General features: G+C 43.9%; 1 protein-coding gene across 2 annotated transcripts in view; it reads left to right on the top strand.

The window, feature by feature from the left end:
• Positions 1–23,562, top strand: part of chchd3a (coiled-coil-helix-coiled-coil-helix domain containing 3a) — an 86,420-nt gene that overhangs the window by 41,858 nt on the left and 21,000 nt on the right. For both annotated transcript variants that reach the window (XM_017493650.3, NM_001200530.1), the window contains 1 exon segment: positions 17,891–17,974. In XM_017493650.3, coding sequence (XP_017349139.1) covers positions 17,891–17,974 — 84 coding nt within the window.

The following is a 23,562-nucleotide window of genomic DNA, read 5'->3' on the forward strand; positions in this document are numbered from 1 at the left end:
TTCGCACAGAATTGCTGCAATGTGCCAAAATTAGCCACGCCAATTACCTGGACCAGATCTGCTGCACTCGGGATGACACAAGTCAGTTGCTGCGCTTCAGTTCGGATATTCAGGGGTTCTCCTCCTTCTCCCAAGACACGTTCTTCTGTCAGGATTCCAGGCTTATAGCTGTGCTGTTTATAGCACAGTTGCGGTCCTCTCTCTTAAAACCTTTGTGTGCGGTATAAAATACATCGTTGAGGTGATCGTGTGTGTTTGTGAAATGCTTAATTCGTTGGTGGTTTAGTTAATGATCTCTCCAGGTACCATTAAAGTATACTGTTTATTTATTTAACTGGAAGTAGTTGGGACGAACGCATGTTTATCAATAGCTGATTTTCCAGAGTCTTGTTGATACTGATACCACAATGTGTAATATACTTGGTATTAATCTCTGAAGTATGTCCCAGGGTTTAGCTAACTCTAGCTACATTAGACGCCTTGGACATGCCTTTCACCCACCTAGTGTTCTCTGTAGACATTTTTCCCAATCCTAGCGTGCTAGCGATTCGTTCTCCTCGTTGCTGAGTTTTATGTTTAAGATGTTTTATCAGCACCCTGTCCAGGGTGTACCCTGAATTGTGCCCGATGCTCCCTGGGATAGGCTCCAGGTTTCCCCGTGACGCTGAAAAGGATAAGCGGTATAGAAGATGGATGGATGGATGGATGTTTTATCAGGTGACTTGTATTGTAAGAACATGCTGTAGTTCCTCGTCTGGATATTTTTGCAGTCTGCTTTGCTTCGATCGCCATCGTCAGTCAGCGGTCCGAAACACGGTGATGTCATTTCCTGTCGTGTGTTCATTAGCGTGACGGTGTACCATAGTCACGTAGAGTCACCTGGAAGCTTTTACGTAAGCAAGTTTAATCAAAGCTAGTGTAGATTTTGATGATCTCGAGTTGTTGTTGTTGTTGTTGTTATTATTATTATTATTATTATTATTATTATTATTATTATTATTATTATTATGAATGCTTCATAGCGCTGACACGCTCGCTGTAGCTTAGCTATTCAGCATTTTATCCTCCCAGGTGCACTTTGCTAAGAACGCCTCCATTTAAGACCAAAAAGTCACATGACGCACGATGTATCGCGGCGTACTCGCCTTACTTCTAACAATCGTATTTCAGCCCAGTGTCATGGTAAACGTGTGAAGCGTTTAAACAGAGGAGCGAAGAGAATTTTTCCTCCATGCTTGTACTAAGATGCTTCTTGCCCCGTGTCATACAGAGGAGGTCTTTCTCAGTGGTTGAGCTTCAAAAGATGAGCAACAAACGGGATGACGATCGAGTTTGATTGAAGTTTAATTACAGCAGCAGGGCGTAAAATCCAACTCGCTCCCTATCGGAAAATGGCGGTGATATTGGCAATGATATCGTTTCACGTCGTCTGAGTGCAGCTGATTAACTGCGCAGCGTGAGAATGGTTAAGTTTGCCGTAACTAACTCGACGCGTCGCGAGGATGTGAAACGTCACGGTAGTGTCAGCTTCTGCATAATCGAATACTGTTCCAATTATGCCTGGAGTACATCATGTATAATTGTGTATTTAACGTAAATGCCTCTTTTTAGTGAATGAAAAGGTTTGTGATAAAGTTAACCCAAGGCAAATCGCTTTGGGAATGTGTTAGAAAGCCGTTCCGTGGTTCTTATACACACACATTACCGTTTCTGACCATCAACAACGCCGTGAAGTTTGCGAGTCTTTCATTTCGCCACGTTTTCATTTCAGTGAACTTTCCTGCAAATATTAGCTGGCCAATTCTTCATGAATCACAATAACCTCTGCTACTGGTGCTTGTTAGCTTTTATTTTCGAATATTAGCGCCATCTTAGTGATCTATCCGAGACTTGTATTTTCCTTTCCCGTCTCCACCTTTTTGTATAAGTGGCCAGAGTGCCATATTTCGCATGAATGCTTCTAATGAGGTATTTCGTTTCTTCAGTCTTCGAGCTTGATCTCCAATCAATGGTCTTTCTTCAGCCGTCGTCTCATCAACCTGTGATTAGATTACACGTGAACATCTTTGCAAATCCAAATTGAAAGTTATCCTGCAACAAACCCGTTGTCAAGCGCGCAGATTTCTGGACAAGTCTGATAGCATTTTGAATTTCATTGACTCGGGCCTTCCAGCAAAGATTGCCTCGCCAATCAATCATAAAGCACATTATTTTATTCAGACACGGCGCACTCCCTGGAGCAAACGTTTCAATCAAGCAGCAAGTCATCAATCTCCTGCCCCAGTGTCGAGAGCGACTTGCTTGATGGCCGGGGGATTGTGATTTGTTGAGACAATAGAACTTTTTTTTTTTTTTTTTTTTTTTTTTTTTAAACCACCACACCCTTTCTGTCTTCTCTCTCTCTGGCTTTGGAAGTCAATCTCAAATAGTTTGGGTACTACTGTACCTCATGGAAGGTCCTACAGGTTACACAGGGAAACTGGGCTCTAGTGGTGATGGTGCTTGGCCCCCTACTGTTCTCATGGTGCACAAATTTTCTAGATCAACCATCCACTTGGATAAAAGATCCTTAGATTCAACTTAACTTCTCATAAACTGATCTTCACGTCACCAACACCCCACCAGAAAACCTAGGGCTCCCTTTGCTGTTATAATAACATCCACTCTTCTGGGGAGGCTTTCCACTAGATTTTGGAGTGGGGCTGTGGGGATTTGTGTTCATTCAGCCATCAAAGCATGAGTGATGTCAGGCCCTGATGTTGGGTGAGGAGGCCTGGGGTGCAGTCGGTGTTCCAGTTCATCCTCAAAATGTTGGGGTCGAGGTCAGGGCTCTGTGCAGGACACTCGAGTTCTTCCAGTCCAACCTTAACACACCATCTCTTCATGGATCTCGCTCTGTGCACAGGTGCATCGTCATGCTGGAACAGGTTTGGGTCTTTTGGTTCCAGTGAAGGGGAAATTGTATATAATGCTCCAGCATACAAAGATTCTACACAACTGTGTGCTTCCAACTTTGTTGCGACAGTTTGAAGAAGAGCCGCATATGGGTGTGATGATCAGGTGTCCACATAATTTTGGCCATTTAGTGTATATGACACTTTAAAGGTGTATGAGGGAAGATTCGTCAAAATTTGAACGCTTTTTCGTTTTGCTCCTTGAGCCCGCCCCAGAGTCCCACCCATGTACAGAAAACTCCACCGCCAAAAGCTGTTCAAGTCGAGCTAGCATGCCAAGAAGAGTTAGCATTAGCAAGGTTAATGATCATGATAATTATGATAACGAGTCTTTATTGATCACATATACATATGCACAGTGAAATTCTTTTCTTCGCATACCCCAGCATGTGAGGAAGTTGGGGTCAGAGCGCAGGGTCAGCCGTGATACAGCGCCTCCTGGAGCAGAGAGGGTTAAGGGCCTTGCTCAAGGGCCCAACAGTGGCAGCTTGGCAGTGCTGGGGCTTGAACCCCCGACCTTCTGATCAGTAACCAACATAATCAGAGTTTCTTAGAATTCTGTGTTCAGATTCATCGCCATCACCATATAATAAATTACCCCGTCTTGGAAAAAGCGCTGTCGGTGAAGTATTTTTTCGAAGCACAAACTGTTTTATTTATTTATTTATTTATTTATTTATTTATTTATTTCCCCTCGCAGGAGAGACACCTGGCTGCACCGGGTACTTGCTGATTTTGAGAGTGAGAGAGGGGTGGAGTTACAGAGTGTCTATAAAATGACTGACAAGAGGCCAGTCCAAACATAAACAAGCATTCTGGACTGGCAGGCAGCTTTCCAAACGGGTTTTCTCAGCCACGTATTACACGTGTACTGAGACCAAGTGTTAACGTCACGCGCACGTTAACCCCCAAAATAAGTGGAATTGTAAAACTACCGCAACATCGACGCGTGATACCAGAACGCTTGGCTGACTTGTTGCCTTCTTTGCTGAAGGTTACAAATCTGCTCTAATATTTACATTTTGATGAGTGTGTGTGTGTATATATATTATGTGTGTGTATATATTTAGGGACGATTGTAGACCCCTGACCTCTAATCCAGTTTTCTGCTCCCACAATAAGCTCTTCCGGATGTTTTTATTCGACGCTCGGTTGGCCCAGAGACAACACTCCAAGCTGAGCTTCTATATTTCAAGAGCTCAACCTCTCGTGGCTTTTCCCTTTCCTCCTCCTCGCCTCCTCAGAAAGTTCCAGTCATAGCCAATGTCCGCCGTACGAATCCGCATACGCAGCAAACGCTGGTCGGTTTTCGATACAGACGACTGCTCCGGACTGATAATACACCGCCATTTTCTTTTCCCTGCTTCTGAAGAGGACTTGTGCATCTTGTAGAAAGGAGTCCATTTTTTTTTTTCTCTTCCCTTTCCTCCTTCACTCCGAGGTTGGCTGTAAATATGTCGTTAGTCATAAGTAAACAGCAGGCTTTCAAATAAAAACCCACAGGGCATAGGAGGTGTGCTGGTAAACATGGCAGCTTTGACCTTCTCTTGCCTGTCACTCAAACACAGAAGAAGGTTCCTCTGGCCAGCGATAAAGATGGATTTTTTAAGAGCGTAGAGAGGTCCTTGGGTTTTTTTTTCCCTTTTCTGGAGATCCACCCCCTCTCCAAGTTTGGTGACTGTTGCAGGTATAATGTGGTTGCTTATATCACTGCACAGGGGAGGTTTCAGTTCTCATTTCCTTCCTTCACTCGCTTAAATTTTTGAAAAAAATTCTTAGTGGACACTCCTCATACCAGCTCCTCCATCTCTTATCCAATTTTGATTGACCCGATGATCCTCCTCGTATCTTTTCTTTCGTATCTCTTTCACCACAGCCATTACGCTACTTTATTTCTTCTTGGTTTGATGTGAAGACATCAGCTTGGCTCACAGCCCAAAACCGTTCACAAGCTGTGGGGGCGTGGCCTAGCAATGTTCTTTTCTTTTGTTTATTTTCTTATCTACTCTTCTTTCATCTTCTCTTTTTGCTCTTCTCTTCACTCTTCTGCTCTCGTGTCACATTCTCTTCTCGTCTTCTCTTCACGTGTCGTCGTTTCTCTCATATTCTCTTCTCTCATCTTGTCTTTTTGTCTTCTCTTGTCTTCTCTCTTCTTCCCTTCTCGTCTTTTCTCTTCTTCTCTCATCTTCTCTCTTCTCTTCTCTCTTCTTCTGTTCTCTCTTCTCCTCTTCTATTCTCTCTTCTCCTCTTCTTCTCTCCTCTTCTTCTCTTCTCTCATCTTCTCTCGTTTTCTCTTCTCTCTTCTTCTCGTCTCTCCTCTTCGAATCTCTTCTTCTCTCCTCTTCTTCTCTCTTCTCTCCTCTTCTCTTCTCTCTTCTTCTGTTCTCTCTTCTCCTCTTCTGTTCTCTCTTCTCCTCTTCTTCTCTCCTCTTCTTCTCTTCTCTCATCTTCTCCCGTTTTCTCTTCTCTCTTCTTCTCGTCTCTCCTCTTCTTCTCTCTTCTCTCCTCTTCTCTCTTCTTCTCTTCTCGCCTCTTCTCGTTTTCTCTTTCCTCTTCTCTCTTCTCTCTTCTCCTCTTCTTCTCTTCTCTCATCTTCTCTCGTTTTCTCTTCTCTCTTCTTCTCTTCTCTCATCTTCTCTCGTTTTCTCTTCTCTCATCTTCTCTCGTTTTCTCTTCTCTCTTCTTCTCGTCTCTCCTCTTCGAATCTCTTCTTCTCTCTTCTCTCCTCTTCTCTCTTCTTCTCTTCTCGCCTCTTCTCGTTTTTTCTTTCCTCTTCTCTCTTCTTCTCTTCTCCCCTCTTCTCTCTTCTTCTCTCCTCTCGTCTTCTCTCCTCTCGTCTTCTCTCTTCTCGTCTTCTCTCCTCTCGTCTTCTCTCTTCTCGTCTTCTTTCCTCTCGTCTTCTCTCCTCTTCTCGTTTTCTCTTCTCTCTTCTTCTCTTCTCTCTCTCCTCTTCTCTGCCTCTATCCTCTTCTCACGTCTTCTCTCCTCTCCTCTTCTCTCGTTCTCTCATGATTTCTGTTCTTCTCCGATCTCGTCGCGTCGAGTGGTTTTATTGTCATTTCACGCATATACAGCTGGTACAGTACACGGTGAAACAAAACAGCCTTCCTCCAGTTCCACGTCACTACATAAAACAACACACTAACCACATGAGAGACAGAACTAAATAAGATCTTCACATTCTACATGAGGTGCAGCTGCAGACGTGTGCGGACAGCACGGGACAGTACTACTGAAACAGGACAATGGGCACAGTTAGAGACGGGGTAAAGTGTGTATTAGTGACAAGAATTTAAACATCATAATATTTTTATAAATACAGTAGCAGCAAAACTACAGGTAGTCAGTACAGAAATGTGGATAAATTGCAATGGGAGTGGGATGGTGTTCAGTGTGTGTGTGAGTGTGTGTGCATGTGTGTGTGTGTCAGTCTAGTCTCTGAACTGAGGAGTCTGATGGCTTGGGGGAAGAAGCTATTACTGAGTCTGGCTGTGAGGCCCGAATGCTTCGGTACCTTTTTCCAGACAGCAGGAGGGTGAAGAGAGAGTGTGTGTGTGTGTGAGGGGTGTGTGGGTTCATCCACAATGCCGGTGGCTTTGCGAATGCAGCATGTGGTGTAAATGTCTATGATGGAGGAAAGAGAGACCTCCATGATCTGCTCATCTGTCCTCACTGTCCGCTGCAGGGGCTCGCGACCTGATTCTGTGCGACGTCCGAACCAGGCAGAGATGCAGCTGCTCAGGATGCTCTCAATGCTTCCTCTGTCAGTCTCTCATCATTTTACTTGTTTAAATTTTTTTTTTTATTAATATTTTTTTATTGGTAGTTTGACGAGTTAGCTTCTTCTGGCACTGACAATTTCTAACAAAATCTAACCTTTTAATGTAAGGAAATTTACTGAAAAACACGAGAAGACTAATTAACCAGAACGTTTTCCATGGGTGCCAATAATTCTGGAGCTGACTGTAGCTAGTGAGAGTTAGCCATCTGTTATAGTGTTATTCTAATTGTTGATCTATTTTCTAATAATGGTCACGTGTGGTTTGGGGACGTGACGGGCGCGCTCTTTCCCCTGTAGCCGATTTGTGTGAAAGACGGAGATCCTGTCGTGCCCACGATATCCTTCCTCTCCCGTCACGTCTCTCTCCCTCCTCGTCTCCATCGAGCGGTGCCGGCGTTCTGCTCAGACTGAATCCGACCCTAATTGGCTGCCGCTCCGGTTGGCACTAGTGCCCGCTGCTCACCCTGGCAGCTAATTGGCTCGGTCGGCCGCTCGTTCTCTGAGCTACGGCCAGTCAGGATTGATGGATGGAGGCGAGCGTCAGGAAAGCTGCTTCCTGACACGGACTCTTGTAAAGTTAATTCACGGGCCGAGGAGCAGGAGGGTGGGCTCGCGCTGGCAAAGTTCTCCCTTAAACACGACTCTGCTTTTAGAGTTTGACTGAGAAAGTGAAAGGCCATGATCCTGCACTGCCAAGCGCTGTCATTCATTAATCTGCTGTGTTTGGCAGTCTGATTTACTCATACTCCTTAAAATAAACAACAACAAGCTCTTCTACAGAGATCTGAGATACGGAATCCAAGTTCGCAGGGTTGGAGAAGAGAAAGCATTTGATTCCATAAATAAGCAAGGAACGCTTTTAGGGTTGCCCAGTAATCATAATGTACATCATTCCCCAAACCAGCGTTTTCTAATTAAAGCAAACACATTAACAGGAAGTTAGAGAAAACACCTAACGCTCTTATAACACAAACCTCTTATAACGTTCCCTTCATTACTACCAAGCTTCATTCGGGGTTTTTTCTGAATTATTCCTGAACGGATGCTTGTTTACGCCTCCTATTTTTATGAGCTACTAATCCCAGGCGTTCGAATCTTCTATAAACGCGTCGAACCGAGCAGCGCTCCTGTGGGACGTAGAGTTTCAGTTCTAGCATCTCTGTTCATAATCGACGGCTCGGGCTTGTTTGTTTGCTAATCTGAAAATCCCTGCGCAAATGAAAACAATTAACTATAAGAGGAGCCAAAGAGGAGCGGAGAGAACGCAGATAATTGCTCGGGACGTGGTGAGAGAGCAGCTTTTGTCTCTCTTGATAAAGAAGGCACGACGGTTCGAGTAGCAAGCAAAAGGAGGTGATTGGCGGCCATTTTAAGCACCTCATGGAGCTCTCGCCCAGGGTTGTGTGGGGTTTTTTTGGCGTGGTTTGGGAGCATGTTAGTTTCAATTATGACACTTTGAGGGGTTTTTGGATTAATGTGACACGGATGTTGTTTTATTGTCTTCCATGTCTGATTTTCCCAAATAAATATATTAAAGTGCACCTATTATGGTTTATCGAATATTACCTTTCGTTGTAGTTTGTTATATACGTAGCTGTTTGTGGATGTAAAAAGTCTGCAAAGCTTCAAAAACCAAAGCGCACCACAAACCGTATCGACTCCCAAAAGAAGGAATCGATTCAGCTGAAACGAGTCGTTTGTGATTCCAGACTCACGTCCTGTACTAATCTACGTAGCTTTGAAACAAAAAGTCCCACCTCTGGGTTTTCATCGGTAAACCAATCACGGCAGACTGGGACGTCTGACCAATCAGAGCAGAGTATGCTCTCTGAAAGGAGTTGTTTAGAACGAATCCTTTAGAACCGATCATTGAACGAGTCGTTTGTGCCACTAGGGGAGAAAAAAGGTAACGCTGCAGTTTAAATTATGAGCACGTTAAAGTGTTTTTGACCTCGGATACGTGTAAATCTCTAAAACAAGATTAGGCACGATTCAAAACCGTAAGAGGTGTGCTTTAAGATGTATTAAATTCCTCAAAGCTGGAGATCTGTAAAAGAACCGGACTAACGCTTTTCCTCCGGTTTGCTTTCTGTCAAATTTTCAAACCATTTCGGACAGACATCTTCTTCTGGATGTAATAATACCCGAGCGGCATTCTTTACTTTCTGCATGGGTTAGCAGCGGCGACCGCGGTGTCGGGAATAAGAAGAGTTTCACAACACGCGTCCTTTCACACCGAGTTTCCTGTAACTGTGGAGACGGGACTCTCGTTCATTGAACTTCTATATTGGTGGAGAAAACGTAGCAGAAAATGGGCGGGGTTTAAATCACGGTATCGTTTAAAATTCTTACCGTAATGGCAGACTCTCAGATGCTGCTGTGGCTGAATTCTGACCAACAGCCAAAAATGTCTGTGGTCTTTTTTTCAACTAAAAAAAAAAAATACCGATCCTTGTGATGACCCTCAAGACCCTCAGCGCGGAGTCTTTCGCTCGCTCGTGCTCCGGGGGTTAAATTTCTTATTGCTGAACATTTTGAGACGTGTCTTTACAGTGTGCATAAGCTCTCTTCTCTGTTTTGATAATGATGATGATGTGAATGAGCAGATGTTTTGATAACCGCTATCTGCGGAAATCCAGCAGCGTTTGTTAAGCCGGCTCCTTACACGACGCGATGTTCACAGGGTCGGAGAGTGAAAAACTCTTGAAATGTTCATATTTGTCTCTCAGATTTTCTTTGTTTTTACAACCTGCTCTCTCTCTCTCTCTCTCTCTCTCTCTCTCGTGTCATTTGTGGCGTTATTAGCAGTGAATTATCACATCCACTTTAAAAATAATTTCAGCACTAATCAAACTGTATGTCTTTTACAATAAGGTGTTTTCACTGATCGGCTGTTAAACTGCAGCGTTGTGAAATAGACTAATAAAAAATAACACAGCAGTGCTAAAACAATACAATGTAAACAATGCACACCACGTCTTCTCATCTCGGATGAAACCGTATATCACGGAAAAGCTTTTCGAGAGTTTTTATCTTGAATGCTCGCTCGGCTGCCGGATGAGCGCCAGCTTACGCCGAGTGTTCGTTTCATTTCCTGACTTCAGACCGCCGAGTTCACGTGAACGCTCTAACGTTGGGACGTGGCAACGTCGTCATGACCGCAGGAAGTCCCCGTCAAATCAAAACGGACGTTTTGTGGCTTTTAGGATGAAATATGAGTATGTCCGCCTTAAGGTTATCTAGACGCTAGTGTTGCTCCAAAACAACGACAAAATTCGCATTTAGAAGATACACATGATCAAAACGTACCGTCTCTCTCTACCACCGATACGGATCGACACTTTTGATGACCTCATCGTGCACTTCGGCTCCTCGTCAGATTTCCTGTCCGATCAAACGCTCTCTGGAAATGATCTGCAATGCCACGAGGACTTTGACGGGGGGGGGTCTTGCTGTCTCTCTCTCTCGCTCTGTCTCTCTGTCTCTCTCGCTGTCTGTCTCTCTCTCTTTGTCTCACACACACTTGCTGTTTTGTTCTTTTATTCTCTTGGCAGGAAACTTTATCCTAAAGGCAGCAGTCTCGCCTCAGTGTGTGTCCTCTGCAGCCACGGACCTCTTTCTTCTTAAGATCTCCTTTTTTTTTTTTTCTTCTTTTTTTTTTTTGTTTTGTTTAGGCCCCCCCCCCCCCCCCATCCTCTCGGATCGCTTCTCCCTGCTCAGAAGCTGCGCCGTGTGTGAAAGTGACGTACGATTAGATTTCCCCGCCGGTTTTTCCCCCACGGCCCCGGCAAAGATAACTTTGTGCTTTAACCGCAAAGTGCTTTATCAATCAGTTAATACCTCGGGTCAGGCCGGCGTCCAGTCGATTTATCAATCCGGCCCATCTAAATGCTTATCTCAGCCGAGCTGTAGTGTTGCTCGGTGACTGATGGAGGCAGCAGAAACGCCGTCCTCCGCTCTCACGCCCCTGGGAGCACGCCACCAAACACGGAAGAAGAATCGATCATTGTTAAGAGTAGCTGGAATCGAGCGCGTCTTTGAGGAATTCGGTACAGAACGTACATGCAAGCGGAGAACAGGACTGCTTAAAAAAATAAATAAGTAAATATAAGAAGTACAGAATTTGAAAGCATTTGAAGTGACGTGGTCAAATCCCAAATCTTTAGGATGTAGATAAAGTCTCTGTGGAGTTTCTCACCTTCTCCTTGTATCCATGTGGGTTCCCTCAGGGTTCTCCGTGGTCATGTGACTCGTTCTCTAATAAGGAAACCACTCTGGAAGCCTGCTTTATTTGAGACTGATTTTGACATTATATATAAACAGGACAAAGAAGCTGATGGACAGAACAGTAGGGTGTGTGTGGGGTGTGGGGTGGGGGTGTGTGAGGGGGGGTGATTGAGCAGGTGTGATTGAGACCTCTCTGTATCTGCTCCTTTAATAATGGACAGTCTTTATGGGATCACAGCTAATTTGATCTGTACACACACTCTCAGTTCATTATTTTTTTTTGGAGGAAACACGAGGGACGTTCCTCTGACCCCCGCAACCCCCAACCCCCCACCCCACATCTCCACGAGACTGACCTTTCACCTCTGTGCTGCATTCCTCCCCATTACCCAGTAACCCTTTCTGTCATTGTTGGATAATTCTTGTTGGACTTCTCTGCGCTGCAGGTTTGTCGGTTCAGATCCCTTCCTCTTCCTCTGCCGGATTATTTCCACACACTCTCCATGTGCCCGTTGCGTTGATCTTCCCTGAACACACACATTTCACTGAGATATTCTACCTTATTAGGGCAGAATAGCAGTGACCTGACCTTTGACCTTTGCTCTGTGCTGGCCGGACAAGCCTGCACTTGGTGGTTGTGGGTTGGTTACGCTAACTCGGTTGCCCGTGATGGATGCGAGTAACTTTGACCTTGGGTTGCCAAGGTTACTGGGCACGCAAGACGAAAGCGATCATGCGGCCACTAACTTTTTCAGGTTAGACGACGTGCCTAAAACAATTTAAACCTAAATTACAGATGAGGTTTGTGCTTGAACATAGTGGCTTCGTTTATATTATAATATATTCACCATGAAACTATCAGCAGCGGCCACCTCGGATTTTCCTTCTTTCTATCTCTCTCTCTCTCTCTCTCTCTCTTTGTCTTTCTCTCAGTCTTTCTTTCTGTCTCTCTCGCTCTCTCTTTATCTTTCTTTCTGTCTTTCTTTCTTTTTGTCTTTCTGGCTTTCTTTCTGTTTGTCTTTCTTTCTGTCTTTCTTTTTGTCTTTCTACCTTTCTGTCTTTCTGTTTGTCTTTCTGTCTTTCTTTATGTTTCTGTCTTTCTTTCTTTGTCTTTCTGTTTTTGTTTGTCTTTCTTTCCTTCTGTCTTTCTTTTTGTGTCTCTGGCTTTCTTTCTCTTTCTGTCTTTCTTTCTTTGTCTTTCTGTCTTTCTTTCTTTGTCTTTCTGTCTTTCTTTCTTTGTCTTTCTGTCTTTCTTTCTTTTTCTTGCTGTCTTTCTTTCTTTCTCTTTCTGTCTTTCTGTCTTTCTTTGCCCGATGTATGGGGAATGTCGTGTGAGAATATTCAACCCTCTACAACGCGAGTAAATCACTCGCATACGCCGACTACATTTCCTGCCAGGCGACTAAAAAATTCCTTCATTACCCGCTCTGTCCGCTTTACACGCCATCTCTTACCCGAGAGCGCCCCCTGTCGCTCTCTCACACGCGCCGCGCTCAACGTGAGAGAACAAGATAGGCTGCACGTGCCGCGTAAAGAGAATTGACGCGCTAGATCTAAATCTTCTTTCTTTCCTGTACTGTGGATGCGAAAAAAAAAAAGTGTGGAAATCCCAGTCTGAGCAGGAAACGTTTGATGAACATTTTTTTGTTTTAAAGCGCAAAGAAAACGTGCGAGTCCAGTTCCGTACAGACAGAAGACGCGCCGATCACCTCGAATATGGCGGGAAAATCAAACTGTCCCGGAAACGCGAGCGTTCCAGAGCGATGTCTTCACGCGACGAAGAGAAGCTTGTTCAGTCTGGATGTCAAGTTCCCTGGGGAGTGGAGACGCGTGAAAAGGCGAGCGTCTAGTGACCTTCATGGCACGTCCTACCTGGACCTGTACCACTGCTGCTGAAGCAAGCCTACAGAGACCAGATGCCAAACATTCTTCATCTTGTTCAGACCCTGCTTGTTCTGCCAACTGCGAAAGAGCCTTCAGTACCCGAAAGAGAATAAAATCCGACGTCCGCATCGGTCTCGCGTCCTCACGTGTTTCAGACCTGATCCTCGTTCCAACAGAAGACCCACAGCTTCAGCGGCACGATCCATCATCAGCGGCGGAGAGGGGCAGAGCTTCACTGTGTCCGTAGAGGGTTGATATTTATTTATTTATTTGTTTATTTATTTATTTATTTTCGTTCCCGGAGACGTTTCTACCACATAGCTCTGTTGTATCCTCGAATCCGATTGGTCAGAGGTTTCGAATTTTCTGTGACAGTAATTCCTGCTATAAATCCCAGGTTTATATCGCTGCGCTCTTTGTAACGCGTTATGGTTTCTATGGTAACGGCTCATTCACAGGGATTATAAACGAAGGAAATGAATTTTCCCCCCGAGGAGATGTTTGTTTAGCGTTTCTGGAAGGAGTCTCGAGTGTCCGCGCTTTGAGACAGTCTGCCGTGGGAGAGTCTTTCGACTCGCCGTCATCGTGCTCGCGGGACGGTTTCGCTCGTCGGCGCCGAGACGTTTCTGCAGCTCGGTTGACCGGAGGAGGAGCGCAGGAAGTGTATGGTGTTCTTGTACCTGATACAGCGTTCATCCACCACTCATCCCCGCCCGTCCCATTCACTGCAGAGCTCAGCTGATTTAAAAACTCCAGCAGAACCTCTTCCACCTAAACGATCCGTTTCATTCCAGCGTGCGGCGTGCAGGTCGTCTCGCTCCTCTCTCGGCGTGGGACGAGTTGGAGCCGGGCTTTACGAGCGTTCCTGCTGGTGAAGATCAGGTGCGGGTTTTGGCTTTCTGGAAGGAAGTGATGCTGAACTTTCTGAAATGACGATGGAATATTTCTCCTGCGCGTAAAGGACCGTGTAGCCGCTGACGTTATAGCGGCAAGGTGCTGGCTTTAGTGTACATCTCTTCTCTTCTTGTCTCCTGTTGTCTCTTCTCATCTCATCAGGTGTCCACTCGTCTTTCCTCTTCTTCTTTCTTCTCACCTCGTCTCGTCTCTGCTAATCTCCCCTCTTCTCATCTCTACTCGTCTCTTGTTCTCGTCTCTTTCCTTCCGTCTCACCTCATCTTGTCCCTTCTCATCGTTTTTCTCCTCGTCTCTCGTCTTCTTGGCTCTTCTCCTTTCGTAAATTCATGTTCCCTCGCCTCTTCTCTCCTTATCTCTTTTCGTCTCTTCTCACCGCTTTTCTCCTTGTCTCGTCTCTTCTTCTCATCAGGTCTCGTCTCTAGATCTCTACCCGTCTCTTGTTCTCGCCTCCTTTCATCTCAACTCATCTTGTCTCTCCTCTTTTTCTCCTCCCTCATCTTCTCGTCTCTTCACTTCTCACGCCTCGTCTCGCCTCTTCTTGTCTCTTCTCATCCTGTCTCTTCTCTTCTTATCTCTTCTCCTTTTCTTAAATTCATGTTTCCTTGCTTCTTCTCTTCTCACCACTTTTCTTCTCTTCTTCTCGTCTCTTCTCACCACTTTTCTTCTCTTCTTCTCGTCTCTTCTCACCACTTTTCTTCTCTTCTTCTCGTCTCTTCTCCTCTCTTAAATCCACGTCCCCTTGTCTCTTCTCTTCTCGTCTCTTTCATTTTCTCTCCTCCTCCTCACTCCTCTCGTTTTTCCTGGTTTTCTGTTTTCCCCCTCTTTTCTCATTTTCTCTCGTTTCTCCTCTTTGTATCTTCTCTATTTCCTTTTTTTCCCCCTCATTCCTTGCTTTCTCTTCTCTAATCTCCTCTCCTCTTTTGTTTCTCCATGCTCTGATATAAACCCGCACGTCTTTCGAGCCATGGCAGCTCCGTATGATAAATTTCCTCCATTGTTTTCTTCTCTTTCATTCCGTCGACTCATCGCCATCACCTCCTCCTCTCCCTTCTCTGCCTCCTCTTCCTCTTCATCCTCCTCCTCTGTGCACTTGTAGTTCACTTCCACTTCCGTGTGATTAATTGCCAGGCCTGTTCTACATTACGGGGCACAGTGGTGCATCATGGGTGGTGTAAGTGGCAGTGTTTTGTCGGGGTTGTAAGATGATTAGATGAGCTGGGCGGGGGTTGAATGGGTTTAATCAGATGGAAGTAATCCTGACACGTCGCGTGACGGAGTGACTGCCATATGCCCCGTCTGATCCATTGTGAGAGAAAGAACAAGCGCCTGAGAGAGAAAATCCCTGGGTGCACATAGATGTCTGCGCCTCCCTGCTTTTAATTGCGCATCGGTTACGCTCTTTCTCTATCAGACTGCGAAGGCAGCTGCTCCGTGTGTGTGTGTGTGTGTGTGTGTGTGTGTGTGTGTGTGTGTGTGTCTGTCACACAGTCAAGATGAAGGTCAATCATAGTCACTTTTTTCTTTTCATTCCGGTTGCGCAGCTGAAGCTCGCCCACGCAGCGGTCTGGAAAAGACCAGAGGTGTGCGTTAGTGAGAGTGCCGAGTTTATATACATGAGGGTTCGTTAGGAGCAGTTCGGTCCGCTACAGTCTGCTCTCTCGTGTGTGTGTGTGTGTGTGTGTGTGTGTGTGTGTTGGAGGGAAAAAATGTTCATTTATCCATTTGTTTATCTATTTAAAGCACTTAAATTATTATATAATATTACACTGGAATTACAATTCATTCATTATGTATTCATTTATTTCACGTGATTATATAATATTCTACTGGAATTACTGTCAGTTCGTTTGTTTGTTTGTTTGTTTGTGTGCTTATGTACCTGTTTATTCATTTAAGACATCGAATGATGTAGTGTTATACTGGAATTACAGTTCTGTCTGTCTGTCTGTCTCTTTATCTGTCTGTTTTTCATTTATTTAGTTTAAATACTGGATTATATAGGTTTGTGCTGGAATTGCAGCTCTTGTAATTGTCTAATTGTTTCATTTACGTGGATTATTGATGTGGATTATTGATTGATTGTGTTGTACAAGGTCTATCTTGTCACCTGATCTATCTCGTCACCTGGCCGGTCACCTGCTTTATCTCGTCACCTGACCTGTCACCTGCTTTATCTCGTCACCTGACCTGTCACCTGCTTTATCTCATCACCTGCCCTATCTAGTCACCTGCTGTATCTCGTCACCTGACCTATCTAGTCACCTGCTTTTATCCCATCACATACAGCTGGGAATAAACATCATGTCAGAGTGTACTATGCCATGTTTCCTCAGACTGATGATTGTTTTATTGGTGTGGATTTCATTACTATGCGCAGAGAACATCTCGCAGATAAAACATTCTCAACTGGGATTGGATTTAGATTAGATTTTTCTTTCATAAGCACATTTTTCTTTGTTTCTCCTTCACAAATGTGGGCCTTGCTTTAATCCACTGCATTCTCTGTGTATGCCAGAGGAAAGCAAACTGTGTCTCACTCTCACTTTCTCTCTCGCCCTCTCTTTCACATGCGCTCTCTCTCTCTCTCTCTCTCTTTTGTTTTCTCTCACTTTCTCTCTCACACTTTCTCGCTCTCTCGCTCTCTCTCTCTCTCTCTCTCTCTCTCTCTCTCTTAGTAGCTTTTAGTGATGAGGCTCGGGAATGTCATTTAAAGAAAAATCTGTCCTTTTCATATCCTCTCTGTCTTTTTCTCCTCTTTTCCTTCTCTCCTGCTCTGCTTGTGGAAGGGGATGGTGTGTAAGGTAAGGCACAACCGAAATTCACTGTGAATCTGTATCTTCAATTCACTCTTTTACTTACCGTGCTGATTTTTTTTTCTTTTCTTTTCTTTCTGCTTTAACGCAGATAACGTCAATAAACGTATGGGTGTTTATTGACTGTTGCCGTGGTCTCACTATAATATATTGTTTTGTAATTAATAGGCTACTCAGCCACAACATGTACGTTGACCTTTTATACAAAGGAAGATGAATCGTGGTTAATCGTGAGCTACGTCCAGGTCTCTCAGCGTGTGTCGTCTGTTCATTAGTGTTACAGTGTACGCTAGGAGTATGTCACATAGTCCTGGACTGATACCTGGTACCGGTATCGATATCCATCCCTCGTGCCTGTAGCACAGGGGTCACCGACCCTGTTCCTGAAGATCTACCTTTCTGAACACTTTAGCTATCTAGACTCCATCTAATCATTGCCTTAAGAAGTTCTTGATCAGCTAAAACAGGCGTGTTCGCTTTTGGTTGGAGAAGTGAGATCTCAAGGAACAGACTTGGTGACCACTGCTCTATCACATAGTCTATTGTGCTGGCTGCTCCAGAGTTAATGTAGCTATGGATGTTCAGGTTATCTCATGAGAACTGGCGTCAAACGATTTCACCTAGTCGTCAAATACAAGAAGTTTAGCATCCACGTTTCCCCAGAAATCAACACCCAGTTAATTCCAGCTCCAAGACATGACCTTAGGAATATTGAAATCTTGCTAGAGCATATTGTTTGGCTTTGATTTTTCTCTGAATTTCTCTGACCAGCACCCGATGGAGGCTAGATTTCTTTCTCGTGGCACTCGGAGTTAACCGCTGTTCCAGACTATTCCAGAGACATTATCAAAGGAAATTACCGAGCGCTTCGTCATTTGTAGAAGGGAAGCGTCTCACTTCGAAGGTCAGGAGAGATGCGCAATAGAGGTGCGAGGAACGATAGAGGAGCCATAAAGATTCTCCATTGTCCTCCTGCTGATGTTATCCTCACATCAGCCTTTTCAGCACACAGTCTGCACACACTCTGATGACACACTGATAAAGACCTGTCATGAACCGATGCCCTTGGTAGGATCCGAGGGCAGGACGTAGACGTCCAGACTCTTCTCGTAGGATCTAATGCATATTTATGTTATTATAATGGATCTGTCTAGCATCCTGAAGGCCTTTTTGGTCCTGGAGCCTTTAAAGATTTGATCTAGACCGCTAAAACGGAGGGTTACGTAAAGTAATTATTTCTTGATTTATTTAGTTAGTTAGTTATTACACTTTTTTAAGTTCAATTCTGACATGTTTCTTTTGTATGTTTCCTTCAGGCTAAGCAGTTGGATGAGAGAGACCAGCAGCTGAGGAAGCAGGACGCCTTCTACAGAGAGCAACTGAACAAACTGGAGGAACGGGTACGAACTACAGCGCTTTTTGTCAGCTTTTTCACCCCCCCACGGTCAGGGTACCGGGATAATCTAGAACCGCTCCATAATCGATGACGTGTAAGCATGCCACTTCTGTCGGATGATATATCGTCGCAAGAAATAGTTAACGATAAACGATGATATTGTCATTATGTGACCGTCTTGTGCCACTGATATAATGATAATATAGCAGCATAATAATGCGAGTGCACCCTTTCGACGAGCGACGGGCTTGGAATCCTTTAAAAGAATGAATTGTGTGTGTTTTGGTGCGTTGTTACTAGGGCTGGGCGATATGATGAAAATCACGATCACATCACGATACTCTTCCTCACGCGACATTTCTATGATTCGCGATGTGCATCACGATATATATATATATATATATATATATATATATATATATATATATATATATATATATATATATATATATATATATATATATATATATATATATATATATATATATATATAGTGTGTATATATATGTGTATATATGTGTATATATATGTATATGTGTATATATATGTGTATATGTATATGTGTATATATATGTATATGTGTATATATATGTATATGTGTATATATATATATGTATGTGTGTATATATATGTATATGTGTATATATATATATGTATATGTGTATATATATATGTGTATATGTATATGTGTATATATATGTATATGTGTATATATATGTATATGTGTATATATATGTATATGTGTATATATATATGTATATGTGTGTATATATATGTATATGTGTATATATATACGTATATGTGTGTATATATATATATGTATATGTGTATATATATATGTATATGTGTGTATATATATATATGTGTATATATATATATAGTTTAGCAAACGAACAAACTGTCTGCAAGCTAACTGTGTCAAATAAACACACAACTGTTAAACCGAGTTTGTCGATACTTTTCTTTAATGTCTACAAAGACGAAGAATATTAAGTTTAAAAAAAATACGTCACATCACCAGCATCCATTCGGTACCATTTAATTTGCGATTATTAAAAAAAAATAAACACACCATACCGACGATATCTCAGAAAAATGTATCGCGTAATCATTTATCACGATATTATATTGATATATCGCCTAGCCCTAGTTGTTACAGAGAGAGCGTAGACTTTTTTTTTTTTTTTTTTTTTTTTTTTTTTTGAATCATTTTTCTGGATGTGGGTTCACATGAACCAGACCGTCTTTTAGTCTCTGGTCATCTCGTATTCATTTCGTCCTTAAACCCGTCATCCTCCTGCTGCTCTCTCTCCTGCTGGGTAACACCGAGAGAGGAGTTCACAGCCCTTCACCTGCAACCATTTGTCCTATAAAACACACACACACACACACACACACTCACACGCACTGTGCAACATGACAGGCCTACTCTCCAGAGACCGTGTGTGTGTATGTTTTTCTCGGCGCCGTCTGACCCGTTTTAAATGGGGTCTGATATTAGTTGTGGTGGTGCTGGTGTGAAAGTGCTGAAGGAGCGTTTCTTAAAGCAGCAGTCTTTGTCTCGTTATTAATTGCATGCTGTGTTGCTTTAGTGTAGAATATCCTCAAGGTTACCCACAAACGCACTTTAAAGTCGAAAGTTACAGCTACGTTAATATCTGCGGGACGAATGAAATGCTGACCTAGAAGACCGAGTAATAGTTAGATCCGTGTTTTCCAGTCAGTTTCACAGTAAACTGTATGCTGTCTGATGGGATTAACAGTTAAAGCTGCTGTAAGTGTTGTTTTTAGGAACATTTGTGATGTGACGGAAATGGATAATATGCTGCGGGAGAACCCGAATCTCTCCGAGTTAGACTGGATGTCAGCCATGTCGTCACGTTTATCACGTGCACGGTAGGCTTGTTTTGGTGAGAGCGATTGAGAGCAAGTTTGGAATGTGGAAGAAGGGCGCTGCTGCTGTACTCTTCTATCTTTCCTTCCATCGTTTCAGTGTTCGTTTAAATGGACGCGTGACTCATCTCTACGCGGACGTAGAGCTGGGCTTAATTAGCTTCAAGCTGGCGCAAGCTAGCATGAACTGCTAAAATGACTTACAGCCGCTTTAAGTCTGAAAGCAGTCAGTAATGACAGTACTGTAGGTATTCGCCAAACACTTTCCTCTTCTTTACTCTCTTTCAACCTGTTTCTTTATCATGACGTTTCTGCTATACGCTACGCATCACAATATATGTGTGCGATTGCAGACTGCCAGTAACAGTAGTGCTGCTTTATTTATTTTTATAAAGAAAGAAATGTAAAAAACTTTACTTTACTTAACTTATTTCAACCAGGCTTTACTGTCGTTCTTCTCACCAGAGACGGCTTTGATTTATTTATTTAATCTCTCTCTCTCTCTTTCTCTTCTCCACTCTTTCTCTCTTCCTGTCTTTCTCCTTCCCTCTGTTTCTTTCTCTTTCTCTTCTCCTCTCCCCCCTTTCTCTCCTTCTCTTCTTCTCCTCCTCCTCTCTTTCTCTTCTCCTCTCCTTCCCTCTTTCTCTCTCTCTCCTTATTTCTTTCCTCCTCTCTTTCTCTCTCTTTCTCTTCTCCTCTCTCCTCCTCTCTTTCTCTCTCTCCTCATCTTTCTCGCCTCCTCTCTTTCTGTCTTTCTCCTGTTTCTCTCTCTTCCCCTCTCTCTCTTTCTTCCTGTCCCCCCCTTTCTCTTCTCACCTCTCTCTTCTCCGCTCTCCTTTCCTCTCTCTCTCTCTCCTCCTCCTCTCTCCTCATCTCTTTCTCTCTTCCTGTCTTTCTCCTCTCTGTTCCTCTCTTCCCCTCTCTCTGTTTCTTCCTCTTCCCCATCTCTCTTCTCCCCTCTCTTCTCCACTCTCCTTTTCTCTCTCTCTTCTCCTCTCTCCTTTCTCTCTCTCTCCCACTCTCTCCCTTTCTCTTTCTTTGTCTTTCTTTCTCTCTTTCTCTCTCTCTCTTCTCCTCTCTCATTTTCTCTCTCTCTCTCTCTCTGTCTATCCCCCCCACACACACAGTGACAAACATTATTGATCTCCCCCTGCTTCATAAATCATCTATAGATCCTTGTTCAATACACAGAGCGGCGTGTCAGCAGCTCACCGTCTCGTCTCAAACAGAGACAGAGGGGAACCCGGCGAGCCGGACCCGACTTGTTTTTATTTATTTATTTTATTTTTTTTTTAAACCCCTATGGATTTATGGATCTGGCTTCGTAAGATAAATGTGCTAAACGTCCCAGGCCTTGAGAGCAGGAGAATACGTTAAAACAAACGGCACGGGAGCAGGAGGATGGTGATGAATGAAGCGTTTGATTGCTGCTGGTTTCGCCCGTTTGTCTGAATCCTCCTTCCTTTTTTAAAAAGTGGATTCATTGTCAGACGCACCGACGCGCGGCACTTCCAGACAATACGGCGTTTAAACGTCTTCTCACCGTCGGCGAGGGAATGCAGACAGGAGTTTAATCTTGTTTCTGCAAAGTGATGTAGCAGAACAGCCTTGCTCGCTTATTTTTAATTATTCATCAACACGTGTTGATCTCTTTCGGCTTTCGTGTCAGCCGGAGAGTTGCGGTTTTGATTGCCGTTCCTCTCTCTCGAATTGTTTTTTTTTTCCCCCCTTCAACCCCGTCTTGTTCCTCCTTGCCTCTATCCTCCAGGTGAGCAAGTGTCGAAGAGAGAACTATACAGGGAAGGGAATAGATAAAGGATGGAGGATAGCGTAGAGAGAGAGAGACACACAATGTGTATGTGTGCATGTGAGAGAATATAAAAGGCTGATATATATTACACGTCTCTTTCAATTCAGGCCACTCGTTTATCAGAAGCCTGTGTCTGACAGGTCATCAGTGCGCAGAGACAGCACGCCGATCGGCCCGGGCCACCAAATCGCCTTTAAAACAATATCTGTCTATCTATCTATCTATCTATCTATCTATCAATCTATCTATCTATTTATTTATTTATTTATCGCATCATCTTTCAATACCAGCTGTAAAAATGATCTCTCTATTAAGCTTCTCTAAAATTTCTTCTTCCTCTCGTTGCTTTGTGTATCGCCGTTCAGTTTCCGCGCGAGAGTATCGGCGGCGGCGGCGGCGGCGGCGGCGGCGATGATGATGATGATGATGATGATGATAATAATAAGGCTGGAGTTTCTTCCTAGCGAGTACAGAAGTACGTCTGTGAGCTGCTTACAAGCTCCTAAAGCAGCTCCAGCACCTGGGCGTGTGTAATAACTCCACCATGCTATCTCAGACGCCGATGTATGATGTGTTTCCTCGGTTGTAGCATAGCAACCCTGGATGCGGTAGTCATGGAAACATTGTTTGGCGTTTCTTTGATAACGCATGCTGAAGTAATTGCAGTTGTAAAGGTGGAAAGGTTCATGTGTTATGTATGCGTTTAGCTGTCTGGCGGGCGTTCCAGTCACATCCCAGATCAGAGGATCTTGTCTGCTTAGCTAGCTAGCTGATTTAGTTCCATGCCAAAAGTTTTTTGGGATTTTCCCCTCAACTTTCTCCGTCGGATAAGCGGTACAGCGGATGGATAGATAGAAGTTAGCCTGGCTAGCTTCTTTAGATTCTTAGACGTAAAATGATGATAATCCAAGCATACCCAGTGCAAAGTCTCTTCTGTCTCGTCTTCTATTCCCTCTGGTAATTACCACGTCACTTTGCTTCTCAAGTCAACGTGCACAGTCTCCCCAGACATACAGAACACAACCGCAACCTCATTTAAACACGTATTAAAAGCAGAATATGCAAAAAAAAAATACAGTATCGTAAGAGGACAAAACTGTATAAATAGGTAAACAGGTATCATTGAGCACTCGGCTCCGCCTCCTGTCGCTGTGGTTTCGGGTTTGAACCTCTGTGATGTGTTTTATGACGGATCCAAATGCGCAAGCTAGCGCCAATCACTTTTTAAGGGAAAAGAAGAGCGGAGGCTCTCTGTGGGTTTGATGGAGGACCTCACAGTGGGTTCGAAATCAAAATCAGCGCCTGTCCTAATCGCTTCTTAATCAAGGACAGAAGGAGAGGACTCAAATTGCACAGTGTCCTCCAGATCCACTTGTGTGTTTTGTATAGAAGATGAGCAGAGATAGGGATGTGCGCTTAGGATTGGCTTATGTTTGAGTGTGTGTGTGTTTGTGTGTTTTCGAGGTCAAAGTCACAGCCCCAGCAATCAGACCACGAGCCGCTCTCTTTCCTCCACATCCCGTGCTTGTGATTAGGCCCAGACACACTCTGTATCCTCCGACATCACTTTCAGCGCCGCTACGCCGGGTCCAGAGTCAAACATATCGCTCATAAACAGTCTCATGAGCACTCGGGTCCACGGTAAAGTCTCAATCCCATCGTCTACGCACACTAATCGCGCGCTGATGTTCATGTCTGTGGTTTCTGATACAACCATGGTCATTAGCTTTTTGTCCTCATTCAAGATGAGACACTTTGTTTGTTTGTTTATTTATTAGAGAAGTTTTAGGTAGCAGCCTGGCGTTTGCAAATTTAAAGTAAGTCACTTTATTTATAAACACGCATTTAAACCAAAGTGCTATACAGACAATTGCGACAAGAACAAAACG

This window comes from Ictalurus punctatus, chromosome 19 (genome assembly GCF_001660625.3).
Source record: "Ictalurus punctatus breed USDA103 chromosome 19, Coco_2.0, whole genome shotgun sequence".
Classification (NCBI taxonomy): Eukaryota; Metazoa; Chordata; class Actinopteri; order Siluriformes; family Ictaluridae; genus Ictalurus; species Ictalurus punctatus.